An 18,034-nucleotide genomic window follows, 5' to 3' on the forward strand; every position below is an offset into this window, starting at 1 on the left:
TGTGTTTGTGTGCTTGCAAATTTTTACATTGAGATTTATCACACCAAAAACTTTAACCCAACGAGCGAAAGCGAAATAAGAAATGTGCAGTGAGTAAAACATGTTGAGTCAGGCAAGTCGACGTACAAATAGCCTAACCAGAAACAATATCTAAAGAAGTTTCGATGAAACTTTTTATAACTAATATAAATAAATAAATGTATATTATATTATATACATATATATTCATATATATCACGCTGAACCATATGATACACAATAATCGATTATTTGGCCATTGGCGATTTATCCATTAGCGATTTATATTTATCGCAAAATGGACTGCGATTAATTCAAACCTTAATCGATTATTTAAAAAGTAATCGCGAAAAGAGGAACACAATTCTAGACTTAATGAATAAATAAAGTAATATATTTTAAAGAATTTGTTTACAATACCAAATCTAAAAAAAAACTAATGAAGAACTTCTTTTGATTAATAATTAATCGATTAATTCCCGTCGATATATTGAATATACTAATTGCGTAGCTTCAATTCCTTTAATCAATCATTTTTGCCATGTTATAAATATAATATTCACAAATAACAGTTAACGTATCTGAATGATGAAGAGCAAAATATTTTTTGGATATTACGTAAATTTAGTTTTTAGGAAATTACAAAATTGCTTTAAAATACAAGTTATCATTTCAAATATATTTGATTTTCTGCTAATATACCTTCCTTCCCGAACTGTGGCTTCTCGTACTCCTTAATAAATACTGCAATTTCAGCTGACATTGCCAAGAGATAAACTGTTTCGCCCACAGTAAGTCAACCAGAAGAAGGTAACCATTTAGCCATTTATCTTCTGCATCGGCAAGCTGCACCGCACAGCTCTTATGCCCTTTGTTTTAGTGTATAAAGATGATGTAAATATCACAATATGCCGCATCCTTTTGCAACGGCAACATAAAGCAATTAATTGTTAAGGCTGCTGGCGCTTGTGCAGCTGCAGGTGAGTTATACGAGATATATACATTATTCCACACACACACACACCCAGAGATATATATTTATATATGCACACCTAGATGATGGATATACACAATGCTAAATGCGGGCCCTAGCAGCCGGAAAAAAGGAGAAAACTTTGTGATGATATATTCGCGACAATAAGCGTACCGAATTGCATCGCATCAAAAGCAGAGTAAGATGCTAGAATAAGAGATATATTGTATATATGTTATGTATGTATATATATTATGATAGATTTTCGTGTGTTTCTGTATAACTAAAAATTTAGAAACTGAAGTGTTGTCTGTTCAGGTCACATGACAAACGAGCGGCGTGTTAATCCCAACTTTCGCCAACAGCAGGCTTGTAGTCCCCGCTAAACTACACTAATTACTTCCCCTCGTTTCGTACGGCCGGCTCTAAAAGCCAACTGCGAACAGCTAAAGCCACAAGCCCTACGAGGAGACGATTTGGGGCTCCATCAAGGAGCGTTACAAGCGACCACAAATCAAATGCACACCAATTACCTGGCGCCAGGGCGCACAAAGCATAATCAACTGGCATAATTAACAGCTAAAAATGCAAAAGAGCGGTGTGTGCGAGTGTTTGTGTGGGCGCTAGAGTGTGTATCAACAAAAATATGCTTTGCACCTGGCCCGGCCCTCTGCAATTTTCACACATTTTGCGGTGCTGCTCCGGGCTGAGCACCCCTACCGACATCTCTCGCCTCGCTATAAACAACAATAGCAACAAACAACAAGTCGCAAACAACCAGTAGACAGTGGTAAATTATAAGTTGCAGAGTCTCGCCATAAAGTACAGCACATTACTCATACGCCACGTGCATAAATTTCCACCTTTTACCTACCTTGCCTGATAATTATTTTCCGTTTACAAAATGGCTGCCATATCGGAAAAACAGCCGAGCAACGGCCATAATAAACAATCGCCCAAATATATAATAATATCGAGCATTTTTCTGTACACAAATATTTTGCCAATATTTAAGTTATTTTAGGGAATTTTAAATTAAGTTGATTGAAATGAAGCCCTAGTATTTTTAGGGATTATTTTAAGTAAATCTCGATTTAATCTGGGGATATTGGATTTTTTGTTTATTAACCTTTGCTTTTATTTCAAGAACTGAAAATGGGTTACTTCTCGTCTTTATATATTTGAAATTTATTTGTGATTAGTTCTTTTATTATTATTATTTTATTATTATTTTATTATTATATATGTAGATCTCTAACTTTTATATTTTTGCTGTGTACAAAATTTGGATTTCAAAGACCACAGCAATTGCTCGCTTGGATCAAAATATCGCCATGACTCTGGGTATTCAAATAAATTCATGGCCAATTTTATAGCTCGCCCTCTGTTTATAGCATAATAAATATATTTATATACCACTTATGCGGCCTACTCCATAAATTTTGCCTCCCAACTATAACTTGAGCATAACTTTGATAAACTTTACTCGATGCACAATAAATACAAGTTGATGTTTGATCAAATTTGAGTAGAGTTTCAAGCTCTTTTTGCTGATTTCTGGTGTGGAGTAAATTATACAAGTTTATGGCTGCTAAATTAGTTTAGCGATAAATCAACAACTCAATCGATATAATACCTTTAGAGTATATATGTATATATGTGTATATATCTATATACAAATTTAACTTTTCAAGTTTGGTTACTCTCCAGTTAAAACGATTAATTTTTATGGCTTTACTGCACACTTAATTAGACGCAGGCTGCTTAAAGCTCATTAAAAATTTACCAGAGTCGGAGCGAAAAGTTATGAACCGCCTCCACCGCTCTCCACTGCTTCCACTTCCTTCTGGTTATTGATTTGCGCAGAGAGCAATACAAAAACGAAACTTTTAGCTGTTTATAATTTAGTGTAAAATTATAAATACTTTTCGGGCGCTCGGTTTAAGCAAATTAGTTCAATTGCCGGGGTAAGTAAAGGAGCAGCTGCCCCTCTCTCTCTCTCCTCCTCGCCCTTCTGTGTGCAGACTTGATTAGGCTTAGGCCAAAAAACTTTATCCTCTGCACAGTTGTAAATAAGCAAAAGTAAATTTTGGCAAGTAATTTAAGCCACACAAACAAGCTGGCAAACAAGTTTGGAGCGGGTGGCGCCAGTTGGCCCTCCCACTGCCCGCATGCCTGCCAGGGGTGTAGTTGGCAAGGGGCTTCGATTTGCGAAGAGGTCCTCCAGCCCACCCCCGTTGCCCGATCCCGGGAAGCTATCATGCCACAGCATGTAAAGTTCTTTAACCAGTTTTAATTCAAAATCAATGTATGAACTTTGCTTACATTACGCCAAAACTTTGCGCTCTGCAGCTTCAATTAGGGATATATACGGATGGTTTGTCGCACTCACCTTCATATATGGTTAAAGTTGCATCTGCGGATACGGCGTCGCCCACGCCGTTCTCGGCGACGCATTCGTATGGTGCATCGTCCCGTCCCGCTCGCACCGGCTCGATGCGCAGTATGGAAACGCCGCCCGGTTGCTCCAGCACCGTGTAACGGGATTGAGTGCCTGTGTTGGGTAGCGGTTGAATGCGGAATTAGTCAATTGACTGGCCCAAGTGTTGGCTAATGCCGCTCCACTTACCTGATACTTTTTTGCCGTTCTTGCGCCACACTATGGAGGGTGGCGGATCCCCGCGTGCCGCGCAGTAGAAGCTGGCCACGCCCCCAACGCGCACGCCCTGATTCTGCGGCTTCTTGATGATCTCCGGCGGATCTGTGAAGGTGCAAAAGAACAGCAGGTGGCATTGAGTATCGATTTACTTGGGATTAATATGAAGAGCTCGCTCAATGGGGCAAAGGAGTTTCTTGACATTCGATGCGCTGCATCCATATACTGGATGGTTAGTATTCGAAATTGGTACGGAATTAAGGAAAGTTTAGTTGAAATATAGTGATAGTCTGCTCTGATAGAACTCACAGCTGTGAGCTGAGTTAAACGATGAAAAATATTTCATGAAAGCAAAGCATATATCATTTATATATCCTTGTATGTGAGTCATTTCTTAAACGAGGAAAACGGCAATCGTGATAAAAATGCAATACGGCTGACAATACGGAACAGCCAGTGAAAGAAGTGCATTTAAATAAAACGAAGCTTTTTGCCATATCAGGGCAGATATGCTGTAATTGTTGTCCTCACAACAGCAACTGTTGCTATATCGTTTTTTTGTGTTGCTGTTTTGTTTTTGTTTCTCGTGCTCCTTCTCTTTTTTTAAAGCCCTTTGCCTTTTGCTTTAGCAGCGAATTCGATTTATTTCTGCGCTTGTGTGTTTTGCACACAATCTTTCTTTTTTACATATTTGTCACAATATGCTGTCAATACAACGACGCATGTTGTTTGTGACAGAAAGAAGCCGAAAGAACGAGACAGAGGTATAGAGATAGATAGAGAGAGAAATAACTGCGTACGTGCTGCACACATAGCAAGAGATACAAACAGGAACCAGGCACAGCTTGCCGCTGCCGCTGCCTCTGCCTCTGCGTGTGGCATTAAAAATCTGGCAAAAATCACGAAACGTTAAACAAGCAGCAATAATATTGTCATGTGCATCGTTTGTGCAGCTCCTCCCCCTGCCCCATCGACGCAGCCCCTGCAATTGTCCTGTAAAGCAGTTTGCCCAACATATCAATTCGATTTATGCATTTTACTTAACTTAAATGTTAAATTCTCTTACATAAATATAAATTTATAAGTGAATTACTCTTGTATTATCTGAACTTCTGAACTGTGCTGCAGCACATAAAACTTACGTGTCAGATATTGTATATAAGGAAAATCCGAAAAATTTGCATCTGGAAATTTGATGTGGAGTTTAATATTAACGATTCATTTAGCGCGGCGAAACGAGTCGAAGTTTGTTTTGTTTTTTTTTTTTTCTTAGCTCTTTATATTTTATTTTTAACGTGTTTATTATTATTGTTATTATTCTTATTATCATTATCATTATTATAATCATTATTATATGTATTGACATAAATGTTATACTGTCTTCAAGTTGTTAAATAGTTTTAGACTTAAAATTAGACAAAAATGTCTAACAGATACTTAAATACATAGCTTTGGTTTGTATACATAGAAATATTTTATTTAAACACACAAAGTAGTTAAAAAACTTAAAACTTTCTAAATAATTATTGAAACATATTCATTCTGCAGATTGCATAACAAACTCGAAGTACATATTTTTAAATTAAGTCAATTTTTTTTTTTTTTAATAACTCCAACTAAAGCACAGCTCCAGTTGAATATATGTATGTATATACAAAATATTGAAATACAAATTCAATAAATAAGTTAATAATTTTAAGGAATTCATGGAAATATTCAAAGAAGTAAATTTTATTGAAGGGATTTAGATATACAAGAGACATTCTCTCTCGCCCTCTCTCTCTCTCTTTCTTTCTTTTTCTGGACTCTGAGTGGGGCATTAAAACTTTTTTGGCTTTCTGTGATCAGATTTTGAAAGTCTGTTGTAAACTTGACGACCAGGCGGTAGACGGCAACAAGCGAAAGCAAATGCCGCAGGTTGGATAAGTAAATATATAAATAAATATAAGAATGTAGAAATAATATTTGCCGCTGAGATAGAGAAATAATAACAGAGTGAAAGAAAGCGGGAGAGAGTGAGAAAGAGACCTAAAGTGTGTGAGTGAACTGCATTGTTGTCGTGGACACGAATCTGAGGACTTTGTATAATGTACAAGAATTGTAAATAATTTAAAGTTTGCCACAAGGCGTTCACAGCCAAAAACATGCAGACCATTTGCTGGGTAATGCGCTGCCATTGAGCCAGCTGCCAGCATTGTTGTTGCTCTTGTTGTAGTTGTTGTTGTTGATGTTCGTGTTGTTACGAATACTTGGTATCATTTGGCAAGTTTGTGTTAAACTTTTGCCTCGACAACTTGCCGGCCAGAGTTTTGCATGTGGAAAATACGACTACATATACTAAGCACACACGCCACACACCAGCCAGAAAGCAGGAAAATTAAAAAGGAGGAGAAGAGTCCACACACTGCAATGTATGTGTGTATGTATGGCAAACCACAGTCGAGCTCACAGTCAGAAAAGCTGTTGGCCAGGCCAATTTCGCATGTCTACCTCGAATTTCACGAAACTCGCAAAATTATTTCAAATGTGACACTTTGAAAGCTCAAAGTGTGGTCACCAAATTAACTCGATTGCTAATCTGAGTGCCTGCGCACTTTAGTCGAGTTTCGAAAGGCAAAGAGGGTGTATTCAAAGTGCATTCACTAAATTTTAGTGAACCATAAGTGAATAGTGCTTGAAAGCAACGCCAAAACATCTCTTCTTAGCGATGACAAATATGAGTTATTGATCGATTATTGAATCATATTATTAATTTAAGCAAAACGATATTTTATTTTTATTAATCGACAAACTAATCGATTGATTGATCAAATATCTATTTTTTTAATTGCTTTTTAAGTGTTGTATAATGCCATAATGCAAAAAAGTGAAAAATTAAGAACAATCACGTCTTTCTCATTAACAGTTGCACCCGATTTAGAAAAGAAGCCTTTTGCTGGCATTAAAGTGCCTAAAACTCCCACATTTTAACTTGCGTTGGTGAGATGGTTAGTATTTTTGTTGTCCTTCTCAGCGAATGTATATATTTTATATCGTCAATGGAAGCAAGGCAATTGATGGTCTATCATATGATTAAGCATGCCATCCCAATTTCTTCTACCTAAAATTCTTCAACACTAATTGCTTTTATAAGTTGAATAAATAAATAAGTTGAATATCTGTGAGTATCGTACTCTATTTACGTATCGTATCACATTTTATTAAATAGTAGTCAGTTTGATTTTTCATATTTCATTTATAGTTCACTTGAATTTGAATTTAAATTTCGATTCGTATGAAAAACATTTCCAGGAACAATTTTCAGTGCAACTAAATTTCCTATTGCTCATTATGAAACGCCCAATGGAGTTTTCTCATGCGATCTCTCTCACTCGCACTCGCTGTCTCTTGCTCTCCCTCTGGTTGCCTTTATGTGTGTCGTCGCCTCATTCTCTTAGACCGCGAAGCGTTGCTGGATTTGCGAAGCACTTGAAAGCATTTTACGCTTACGTTAACAGTTTTTATAGCCCGAGCAGCAATAAGCATATTGGTTTGTGGCTGTAATGAGCTACAGCATCCGCAGCCAGAGCTCTTTTCGCTCACTCCTCCCACCTCCCACCCTCCCTGCTTCACTCCTCTCCCCTTCCACTAAATCAATGCTCAAGCTCAAGATGGCAAAGCAAATTTACAGCGATTTTTTCTTCGTTATATATATGTATATATATACATATAGATATATATCTTCTTTATTTTTTTGCAGCGACGCCTTCGCAGCGCGCATTTGTAAAGTTTTATGTTTGCTTTAACAATTTGATTGCGTGCTGAGAGTGGGAAAGGAATGGCGAGAAGTGCAGACAGAGAAGGCGATAGAGTATCTGCCGTGACGAGTCATAAAAATCGTGTCATTATAGCCATAAAACTGGGATTTCGGTGTATTTGCGGTTTTTGCGAACATTTTTGCTTGTTGCTTGGATTCGACTAAAAATTTAAATAAATTTAATTATATTTGCTTCGGGGGATGGGGCGTGGAGGCGTGGAGGATCCGTTACAAAGATTAAAGGCATACATAATGAAATTCGCAGATGGCATAGAAGATACCACCCAGTGCGAGATCCCGCTGAATTGGATTGGTTTGTGTACGGATTGCGGGCTTTACAGTTTAAACTACAGCCAAGTCTGCAGCACAACCCCAACCCCCAGACCACATCATCCTGTCCCTCTCCCTCTGCTGATTTTTCATTTCGCACGTTTGACTGGCGCTGGGGATTAAATGGGAACGAGACAGTGAGACTAAGAGAGTGCGTGAGTGAGAGAGAGAGGGAGAATGGGGGAGAGGTATAGGCGGAGCTTCATAGAGCAAACAATTTCGTTGTTGATATGTGCAAATTGATTTCAACGTTTCAAATGCACAGTTATAGATGCATACACACACATGCACACACATTCAGAGAAATGGGATTAGTAACACTGGCGAACGGGCAATTTATATGGAAATTAATACCAACATTTTTACTATAACGCGAAAAAATAAGAAATAAAATATATATTTGTACATATATATATTTTTTACATATAAAAATCGAATTGATTTTTTGAAAATGTATGCGGAAATCGTTTTAACAGACCATGGACGTAGCTTAATAACTGAAAAATGGAAGGGTGATGTGAAAGCCAATCTTGTTCCAGTTGTTTAAAACAAACACACATACCCTTGCTATAGACATTTATTTTCAACTTTATCTATAATGCTCCCTCTATATATATGAATATTCTTCTTCTTTACAAAGCTTTAAGAACACTGCAAAATCAACTAGAATTTATTCAGTATATTTCTACCTTATGCCAAGCTCTGTGAATATCTAAATTTGGCAACGTTCATCCACTTAACGTTCGCTCTCAATTGAACTGACTGGCAGTGCTAATAGACAAAAAGCCCTCTTGCGCAACCCCTACCAAGTGCAGCCTCTGCTTTTGAAACATTGTTCAAATATGCCCATAAGTTTTGGCCTTGTTTTTCAATATGCCAAAATGCTCATAAAAATTGACCCCGTGTGGCACAAGGCATGGGCTGAGGCTAAGGTAGGGCCGCAGGAGGCGCAGGAGGGGGATCCGAGAGCATATAAAATCAGCATATGCTCAGCGCCGTAAAGTATGCAGCTGCTTTTTATGGCCCTAACCCTAGTTCGAGCAAGTTAGGCCTCCAAATGCCTGGCCTGGCAATTTATGGCCGCCTTCCGTCCCCCGTTTCCCGTCTCCCGCATCCGCTTGCCGCTTGCCGCTTTCCCGGCCGTCTCCTTCATCAACCACTTGCTAACAAGGTTTTTCTATTTCATCTGTACGAGTTTTTAATAAGTGCAAAGTGCGGGCAGAAGTTTCTGCAAAAATTTCAACATTTAAGGGTTATTGTGAAAGGGGGTACTGGCAGGGGCTGAAGTGGGGGCTGCTGGGTTTTGGGTTTGCTGCTGATGTTGCCAAACTTTGTGTGTGAGTGTGTGTGTGTTGAGGACAAATCATTTGCCAGCAAAAACTAGCTACGAACAAGATATGAACGAAATGAAGCATCAGAGGAATATCCTTTGCCTCGCTAGAAGCCCCATTGCTCCACATCCACATCCACAGCCCTCCCTCTCTCCCCATTTGCTGACTGACAGCTGCAATTCACCTGTCAGCAACAGCAGCAGCAGCAGCACATTTCGTTTTACTGAATCGCATTGAAATACGATGCTAAATTTAACGATTCATTGCATTTGCTGTTATCCAACACTTGCCCCAGCAAATTGCAACTCTGTTGAAATGCCCCGCCCCCATGCTCAGCCCTCGCTCCGACTATCTGTGACCCCCTTTTCGCTCAGCAGCCGCGCGTTGTGTATTTTTAATGCACCAACTTTGGCATAGAATTGCTAAATCTGCTGAGTCTAAGAAACAGAACGCCTTAGCTCCGGCTCCGACTCTGATGCTGGCTCTGGCTCTGGTTCCGTTTTCTGTAAAACTCTGCAAATAAAATATAAAGTGCAGCATAGTTTTACGCCAGGGGTTTTTATAGCCAGCGTCGAGCAGCTAAATTTTAATGTTACTTCAAAGGGTAATAAAAATAAACTTTACGCAAGTTGAGAACAAGCTGCGATGCTCGCCCCGGAACAAAAGGCGCCCGTGATTATATCCCATGGCCGACTGCAACTATGCAATGTACAATTTTAATTAAATTGCACAACAAGCTGGCGATGAGATGGCTGCGACTATGTCAAAGATTCGCAGCACAAGTGCAGTGAGCAGGGCGGCTCAGGTCTCATTTGCAAATTGTCTCAGGAAGCGAAAAAGTGTCAGCGAAATCCCATTAAACAATTCATCAAATCAGCAAATCGATCGATGAATTTGGAGCCCGGGCCCAAAGTTTTAGGACAGGACAGGACAGAGCGACAGGCATATAAATGATGTGGGCATATTCCTCTCAGACAATCATTAATCAAAATTAAAAGTGTGACCGCAGCTGGACTCCTCCAACTTGTTCCATTCCAAGCTCACTTTCACTTTAAGCAACTAAGCTCCTCTTAAAGTACGATTCTATATATTGGGGCCCAGACAGCTGCGCTCCTGACTTCCTATGCCCATGCTCCTACCCGTTCCATGTCCCAGGCCCGTTCCCATGCCCAGTGACCCTTCACATTTGGCATTTCGGCTAAATGAACCGATAAAAAGGTAAGCCATTAAGTCGAGCTACGTCCCATTTTACAGATCTCTCAATCAGCTGTCAACTGTCGAGCATAACAAATGCCAATTTGAAACAGCAGCAATCTGCAAGTCAATAGAAGCCTTATAGAACGGGGGCCCAAAATGGAACGGAGCTGGTTGACTTTGTGCATCCGACTATAAATTGATCATTAATTATACAACAGCTTGGCCAGAGCTGGGTTAAGGGATTTGTTGAGGTATTCCGTATTAAGTTTTAATTACAAACTTATCTGACAATCTCAAAATATTTCAAGTATCCCTTGGATACTCTCATGTTGATGGTTAAATTCTATAATCGAAACAGATATACACTGATTTGCTATTCATTCTTTGGTTACTTGCACGACTCAAATCAAAATAATTTGAATACCATCTAGTCGTTTGCCTACAACAGTCGATAGCTCTTAACTTGTTTTGAGACATAATAGACTCATATGGAATATTATTCAATGTATCTATGCATTATGCAGCGTTGTCCTTTTCACCACAATATTTACATGTACAATTTAATATTCTTAAAATCTAAATTCAAAAGTAACTCTCACCCACTTCGTCTTCTGCTGCCAAGATGTAACTTTTGTGCAGTTCATCAACATACATTTCTTGCAATTCTGAGAAACTAGTTCAAAGCTCAGTTGGCACGAAAAGTGGACTTGGCAGATTCAGCGTTAAATGGACCCAAAATTGAACACACACACACATACATATACACACTGCACACTTTAGTGTTGTTAACCAACACACAGAGACAACTATTTCTGACCGTTGCCAACACACGAAAATTTTAAATGACATTTTAATATAATTAGTTTTTGCTCCGGGCATAATGTAAAGTGCGGCCAAAAAATGTCAGCACTTGCCACAGAACAGGCGGCCAAGCTAGCAGGAGCAGGAGCAGGAGCAGGAGGCGGAGCTGGTAGCTCAAGTTGCCTTAAGGACAGCAAAGTTGACTTCACTGCGGTTGCCAAAGGAGGGGGCAAGTTTGGTGCGGGGCGGGGCGGGGCCGGGTGGCCTAAAACTATTTGAGTTTGCGGTCGGCTGGCAGCATTTTATAAGCCGCAGCATATTTTTGCACAAATTTCAAGCTCACGCCTGTTCTATTAAATGGGGATTTACCGCACACATACACATACATACATACACAAATACAGAGCCTACCTAGCAATCTATCTATATGTATCTGAGCATCTATCTATCTGCTTGTGTTTTCTTCTTTTTTTATACAAAGACATCTTGGGCCAGGGCTACATTCATTATTTCTCTATGCGGGATTACTAAGTAAGCCGGGCTACGGCTTAAAATGCCGCAAACTTTATGAGACGCAGCACACGTGTCCTGCACGCCGCGCCCTGTTGCCGCTCCTTTTCTTTTGTCCTGTCCTTTGACTAGGTCTCTCGTGCAATTTATGATTGCTTCGGCTGTACTCGGAGACAGCAAGATCTTGTAGACAACCTGGCAATTTCATAAACTGTGCAGACACTTGCCAAATTGGCAAGAACATCCACGCCCCCTTCTTCTTTTTCTTCTCCATCCATCTGCGCTCACCCCTGGATTTTGCTTTTGTCTTTCATTTTACGCACGTAAAGGCCTCTGTAAGCTGGCTTTGATATTTTATTGAGCTTGTCATAATATTTATGATATATGTATATATTATATATATATATATATTCCGTGTAGCACAGTGTAAACAGCACAGAGTGCTGCTTGATTTACCAGCCGTCTCTTTCGCTCCCCACTCACTCAGCGAGACAATGCAAAAACTTTGGCCAACAGTTTGAAAAAACTTTTATTATTATTAGCATTAAGAGGCTCGAGCCATGTTTTCCTTCTTTATTTTTTCTCTCTGTGCAGACTTTTATTAGTTTCAACTTTTGACAGAAATTATATCGAGTTTATACACAACCAATACATAGATATACACACATACATATACATATATTGATGATGCTGATGAAGAGAAAAACTTTTGGTTCGCATCAAAGTTTCATTTTTCCTGAGTTACTTTTTTCTGCTACGGCTCGGAGCGATGTTTTGTTTAATTTATGTTATTTATAAGTTTGTGGAGCAAAAGATTTGCTCGAGATGCCAAATGATAGGCGGATTAAATAAATCCAAAAATTATGAATATTAGCGCTTGTTGCTATGGCATCAACTTTATCAACAAATGAATATATAATATAGTGACTGAAGCAGATCAGACAGAGCAGAATTGTTACCTAGGCTGGAAAAATTTCTCAAAAATAGTTACGACATATTTGATGATGAATTTGTAAGTTTATGTAATAAATATCAAAATATTCTAGGATTATGTCGGCAGAAGCTGATGACCAATAGAAAGAAAAAGGCATTGTAATATCGATTTCTTCAAGTGGTACGTTGAGTAGCTGGATTCCTATTTTCAACTGTCGACAGTTGCTATAATTATAAGGATATATTAGGCAGACTATAAATAGTAGCTGACTTCTTTATGGTATAGCACACATATAAATATAGCATACAAGTATTTATTTACACTCACACATATCGCAAATGTGTGCTTAAAAGCTTTGCACATTATGTGGAAATAATAAAATACCCTTTTTCAAAGTACGTACAAAGGGCTTGCCCAGGCACTTACACGCCCACACAAGGGCAGCCCGCCGCCAGCCAGAAATGGCTAAAAGCGCACCAAGGTAAACAAGCAACACTTAAAGCAGCAAAAACAATGCAAGAAATAGCCAAACAGTCAACGGCTAACAGCTAACAGCTAGCTGGTCGCTGGTAGCAGCCAACAAAGGTAGCCAAGTCCCCGGGCAATTAGAGAGTGGGAGTGGTAGTTGTGTTCTGTCCGTCTGGCTGGAGTCGCCTTTAAGTGCGCTCAACAACAACAACAACAACAACACTAACAACCAGAGGCAACAACAACTGCTAGGGTTTCTGAGCGAGATTTGGAAGAGCTGGAAATGTGATGGCATTTTAGAGCCAGCTTTCAATTTTGCATTGTCATAGCTTGATAAATAGCTGAAATTACTTGCAGACAGTCTGGCAACACTCTGCCAAAAGCATTCAACATGTACACCAAGGCGCATAGATACTTTGCGCCACTGAATAAAGCAGCGTTCAAAGAAAGACAGATAAGGAGAACTGCTGAAAGAAATATCGGCTGGCAAATAGCGTTGCCATATTGTTGCAGTTTGTACTACGAATGCTTGAAGCAAAGTTTTTAGCAGCTGAAAGAAGCAAGCAATTTGTTGAAATGCCTGACAAATTGTTAGGCATTCAAATGAGATACGAATTTGGCGCTTGTCGTGTCTCTGTTGCTTAAACAATTTGGCTTGAGCTTTTATGTGATAAAAATTCAATGATATAAGAAACGGAATTACTAATAGGCCAAATTAAGAAATGTTAGTCGAATATCCTTAAACTGTTTTTATTCAATAATGTTCAAAGGTTTCTCTGCATATTTATTGCTTATACATTGCTCAGATTTTCAAGAACTCGAACTGGATGCTATACGATTTTCTAAATATCTCTGCCAATATTTAGTTTTCACCTTCTTAACCATTTATTGTCTATCGACAGAGCTCACCTCACATGTAAAGCATAGATCAACAGTGCAATTAATTAAAACGTCAGCCATCCAGAGTGTCAGGAATTTCAATTTGAGCAAACTTTTCATGCACAGCCTTTGGCTCTTTTGTTTAGGTAGTTATGCGACATGCATTTTGTGTGTCTGACACTCAGGTGAAATTCCAATAGAAAGACAAATCAATCACGACAAGCAGCACAATAAAAACTTTCATCAAATCTGTGTAGAGCTCACCTCAGGCCCGCAGAACTTACACGGGCATGAATACGGCCCGCACTCTGCGAGCAGAAGCCGTTTCCGGCAACCCATCCATCTATCGTGCTATCTCTCTTTAAGAAACTAAAAGACAAGCGCCACATACTCTGCATAATTCCAGAAGGCACAAAATGTTTAGGCGCCCGGCGACAAGCTGAAAGGAAGAGCCATAAAGTATGCAATGCCTTTTGCCTTTTGCCTTCTGCCGTTTGCTGCTGACTCCCTCCCACGTAGGCTCTGTCTGGGGGCCTCTGTGGGGTCGAGGCCGGTGCCTTGGCTCTTTGTTTTATTGTTTCTCAAATCGCTGCTGCTGTCTGAAGCTTTGACTTTGCCTCTTTATTATTATGCAGCGTGCGTCGCGGCTCGACCAGATTATAAAGGTCGACCCAGCAAGCGAGCGAATGAGCGAGTATGAGACTCGGAGTCGAAGGCGGGGGCCTGGATTTTGACATTTGCACAACTTTGTCACGTGGTGCGGCGCGCATTACTTTTAAAGACGAGAGCTGAGCAGAGAGTCGGCAGGAGAAATATTTAGGTACATTTACAGTTTGATAAATGTGCCAAGGCCTGAAGTCTCAGGTTCAGCTGCTATATTTACATTACTCTCGGGCTGGGCTTATGGAAATGCGTTACGAGCAGCGAGCAGCGCCGCAGGCCGTCCGGCAGTCGCTGGAGGAGCTCGCTGAGTGAGTGCTTAGTGTGGCCAAAATGTTGCCAGAGACAACTGTTGCAATGGCAGCAATTATGAGAGGGGCGTGGCAGGTCGGAGGTAGCTATCAGCAGCCATATGCAGTGTATAAAAAAAAGGACAGCAACAAAAAAAAAAAAAAAAAAAAAAAAAAAAAGAGAAGAGAAGAGAAAAGCTGTTGTAGCCACATTAAAGCAAAGGCATTGAGCGAGCGAGACGATTAAGACGATAATAACAAGTGACAAGTTTATTGCCCGCACACACACTCACACACACACACGCTCACTAACACTTACTCAGTCACAAAACGGAGCCGCACAAAAACTCTTGCCGTACAGACTGACAGACAGGCAGACAGCCAGACAGCCAGACGAAAGCCTAAGCTTTTGTGGCCTGAAACCTAATGTGCCAACAGCAGCAGCAGCAACAACAAAAGTGCCACAAATAGGGGGGCATTGTGTTGCGGGGGCGTGGCCAGCCAGCAATGCCCACATTATTGGCATGCGGGGCACACAACATTTGCCGCCTTAAAAGCCAGTTCCACTAATGCCAACAGCTGGCCACATAAATATCACCAAAGGGAGAGAGAAGGGCGAACAGCGTCGGTAACGGACTGTCTATAAATGTTTTTGTTGCCAAGTGTTGTAGCTGTGGCGCTGGCCGCGCGAGCACTAAAACCACTAAGTAAGATAAGTGAGGTCAAGCAAAAGGGGTCATGTGCGCGCATTGTTACGTATACGCAACGTGCAACCCATCAGGGGAAACGAAAGGAGCCGAGGGGGCATTGGGCTAGCGGCGGGCAACTGTAACTGGACACCAAACAACGGCAAGTGAAAGCACAGCTCAGCTCAGCTCAGCTTAGTTCAGTGCGAGAAGATAGTAAAGACATTTTGCTACTAAAGCACGGAAGGCCAGCCAAATTATGAGAGCTGCCCCAGCTGGAGGGCAGCTAAAATGAGAGTTGGCCGGAGGAGCAGGCGCTGCTTATCATCCATATAGATATCTCCCGCACTCAGCAACAGCTCTTAAGTGCTGGAAGTTAGTGGGAAACGATACTGTTTATACATATAGAGTGCTCTTTGGATTTGATGTATATATGCTGATTGTTATTATTTTATTAAATAAAAATTCTATGTATTTCTAGTGAAAGAAATGTATCAATCGAATATTGAGTTATATGATTCAATTAATCGATTAAACATAATCGATTGACCATTAGTCAAATGATTTTAATTTTGATAGGCTATCATATTTTATTAGTTATTATTAAAAGGAACAGAAACAATAACCTTGAGATATGTTTGGTGCTCAATCTGTTTTTCTTTTTCGTAACAGTAGGAAAACGCATTCTGCTGGCACTGAAATGTGTGGTTCTTGCTAGAGTCCGACGCGGTTATAATTTGGAATAATCAATTAATTGAAACCCATTTTGCGATCAAATTAAACCGACAATAGAACCACAAAAAATGAATTATTCTGTCTTACATGAGTAATGGTGCCATCTTTAAGATATTAATAAACAAAATTGATGATATTTATAGTGGCAGTTAAGCTAATTTCGGATGAACTTCTATTGCTATTGCTTTTAATATACTATACGAATTGAAATTATTATTTAATATCCTCATTTTCCATGAGCTTCGTATTATGCCAGAAAAAGCACAGCCTAAGTTAATCTAAAATTTAGCTTCAGTCAGCAGTTCAAGAGGGCCGCGTTGATATCTCTTTTCCGCACATTTCAGATCTGAGCATTCTTAATTGTTTTTTTTTTTTTTTCATTTTAAGATTTCCCATTGCACGCACCGAATTTTGTTCTTAAGCAAGAGCCTAAGCTGTTTTCATGGCCTCTTTGGCTTTTGTGGCATATTCTGTTGTTGCTCGCTATAAATTAATTAGTTAAGCTTTGTTGTCATATTGCAGATTCATTAATTAAAGCCAAGCCCCAAAGAGCCAGATTTACGTCCTAGCACAGCCAGAGATAATGAAAAAAAGAGAGAGAGAGACCAGCAAAAAGTAAATAGTCATTGCGTTGAGATTAGGGGAGAGCTCAAATCTATGGGGAGAACCGTGCGATTTGCAGTGCTGGCGTTTTGTCAAAAAGTTACGTTCTGACCAGGTTTCTGGCCAATAAGGAAATTATTTTACATGATTCAGCATATCAAAAAGCAAAGCAATTATAGCCAAACTCGCGCTATCATTGCGAGCAGCATGAAAATGTTATCATGAGAAGACAAAATGCGTTGACCGAACCTCAGCTCTACTGGCCGGCAGTGAGTGCGGACAGTATTTGGATAGAGCCATCCCAGTTATCATATGAAATACAATTAGTTGGGCTATCTGACAGATGGGTGTTGCCCTCAGGCATATCTGCATATCTACCCAAACTACTTTACAGTAAATCGATTATCGTTAAAGCTATCGCTGTGCGAGGAGCAAACCTCATTTGAAAATCAATCAAAGACAAAATATTCCATTTACCACAAATCCCACTACAAACTATGAAACCTGTAGAGAAAAGAGGAAGCCACGCAAATTGAAAAATTATGTTTGCCAGCTGCACTGAAAGTCGACTGCAGCAGCAAACATCAAGTGAAGTCAAGTCAAGCTTCTCCCTGCTAATGTTTTGCCAAGCACAAAACACAAAGCAAAAAAAAAAAAAAAAAAAAAGCAAATAAACAAAAACAAATACAAAAACGCTCAAATGCAAAACGACTTTCGAGAACGGTGTAAAATTTGTATGGTATGCATATGATGTGTTTGTGTGTGGGAGTATCGAAAGATTGATGTTAAATTGATGCCATGCCGAGTGGGTTATTGTCTGGCCCGCATATAAACAAGCAAAACAAAAGCAAAGAGTTCAAGAAGAAGTAGAAACTTCAATGATGCTAAAGCATTTTGTATTCCGACTTTCAAAACAGATAAGCAGCGGGACCCACTGAGAGCGACAGGGAAAAAGAGAAAGAGAGAGCAGCCGAGAGAGAGCAAGATGAGGGCGACAGGCAGTTAGCCAGCAGCAAAGGAAGTTGAGAGGCTACTTCTGGCAATTTATGGCATATGTTACCATCATACACACCCACACACATACAAACACACACACACACACACACAGACGCCCTCATATGTAAATGCCAAAATAATACATGTGCGTATGGCATAAAAATTGATATG

At 39.8% G+C, this 18,034-nt stretch overlaps 1 protein-coding gene across 5 annotated transcripts in view; it reads right to left on the reverse strand.

Annotated features, from left to right (window-relative positions):
* Lar (tyrosine-protein phosphatase Lar) overlaps positions 1-18,034 on the reverse strand; it is a 160,548-nt gene that overhangs the window by 76,950 nt on the left and 65,564 nt on the right. For 4 of the 5 annotated variants that reach the window (XM_030385769.2, XM_030385766.2, XM_030385770.2 and 1 more), the window contains exons 5-7: positions 4,790-4,831; positions 3,621-3,752; positions 3,384-3,545 (exon numbers count right to left, since the gene is read on the reverse strand). In XM_030385769.2, the coding sequence (XP_030241629.1) occupies positions 3,384-3,545; positions 3,621-3,752; positions 4,790-4,831 (336 nt within the window). The remainder of the gene's footprint in view (positions 1-3,383; positions 3,546-3,620; positions 3,753-4,789; positions 4,832-18,034) is intronic. The other variant, XM_030385768.2, reaches the window with a different exon arrangement.

Source organism: Drosophila navojoa, chromosome 3, assembly GCF_054131105.1.
Source record: "Drosophila navojoa isolate 15081-1374.11 chromosome 3, UAZ_NAV_1.0, whole genome shotgun sequence".
NCBI lineage: Eukaryota > Metazoa > Arthropoda > Insecta > Diptera > Drosophilidae > Drosophila > Drosophila navojoa.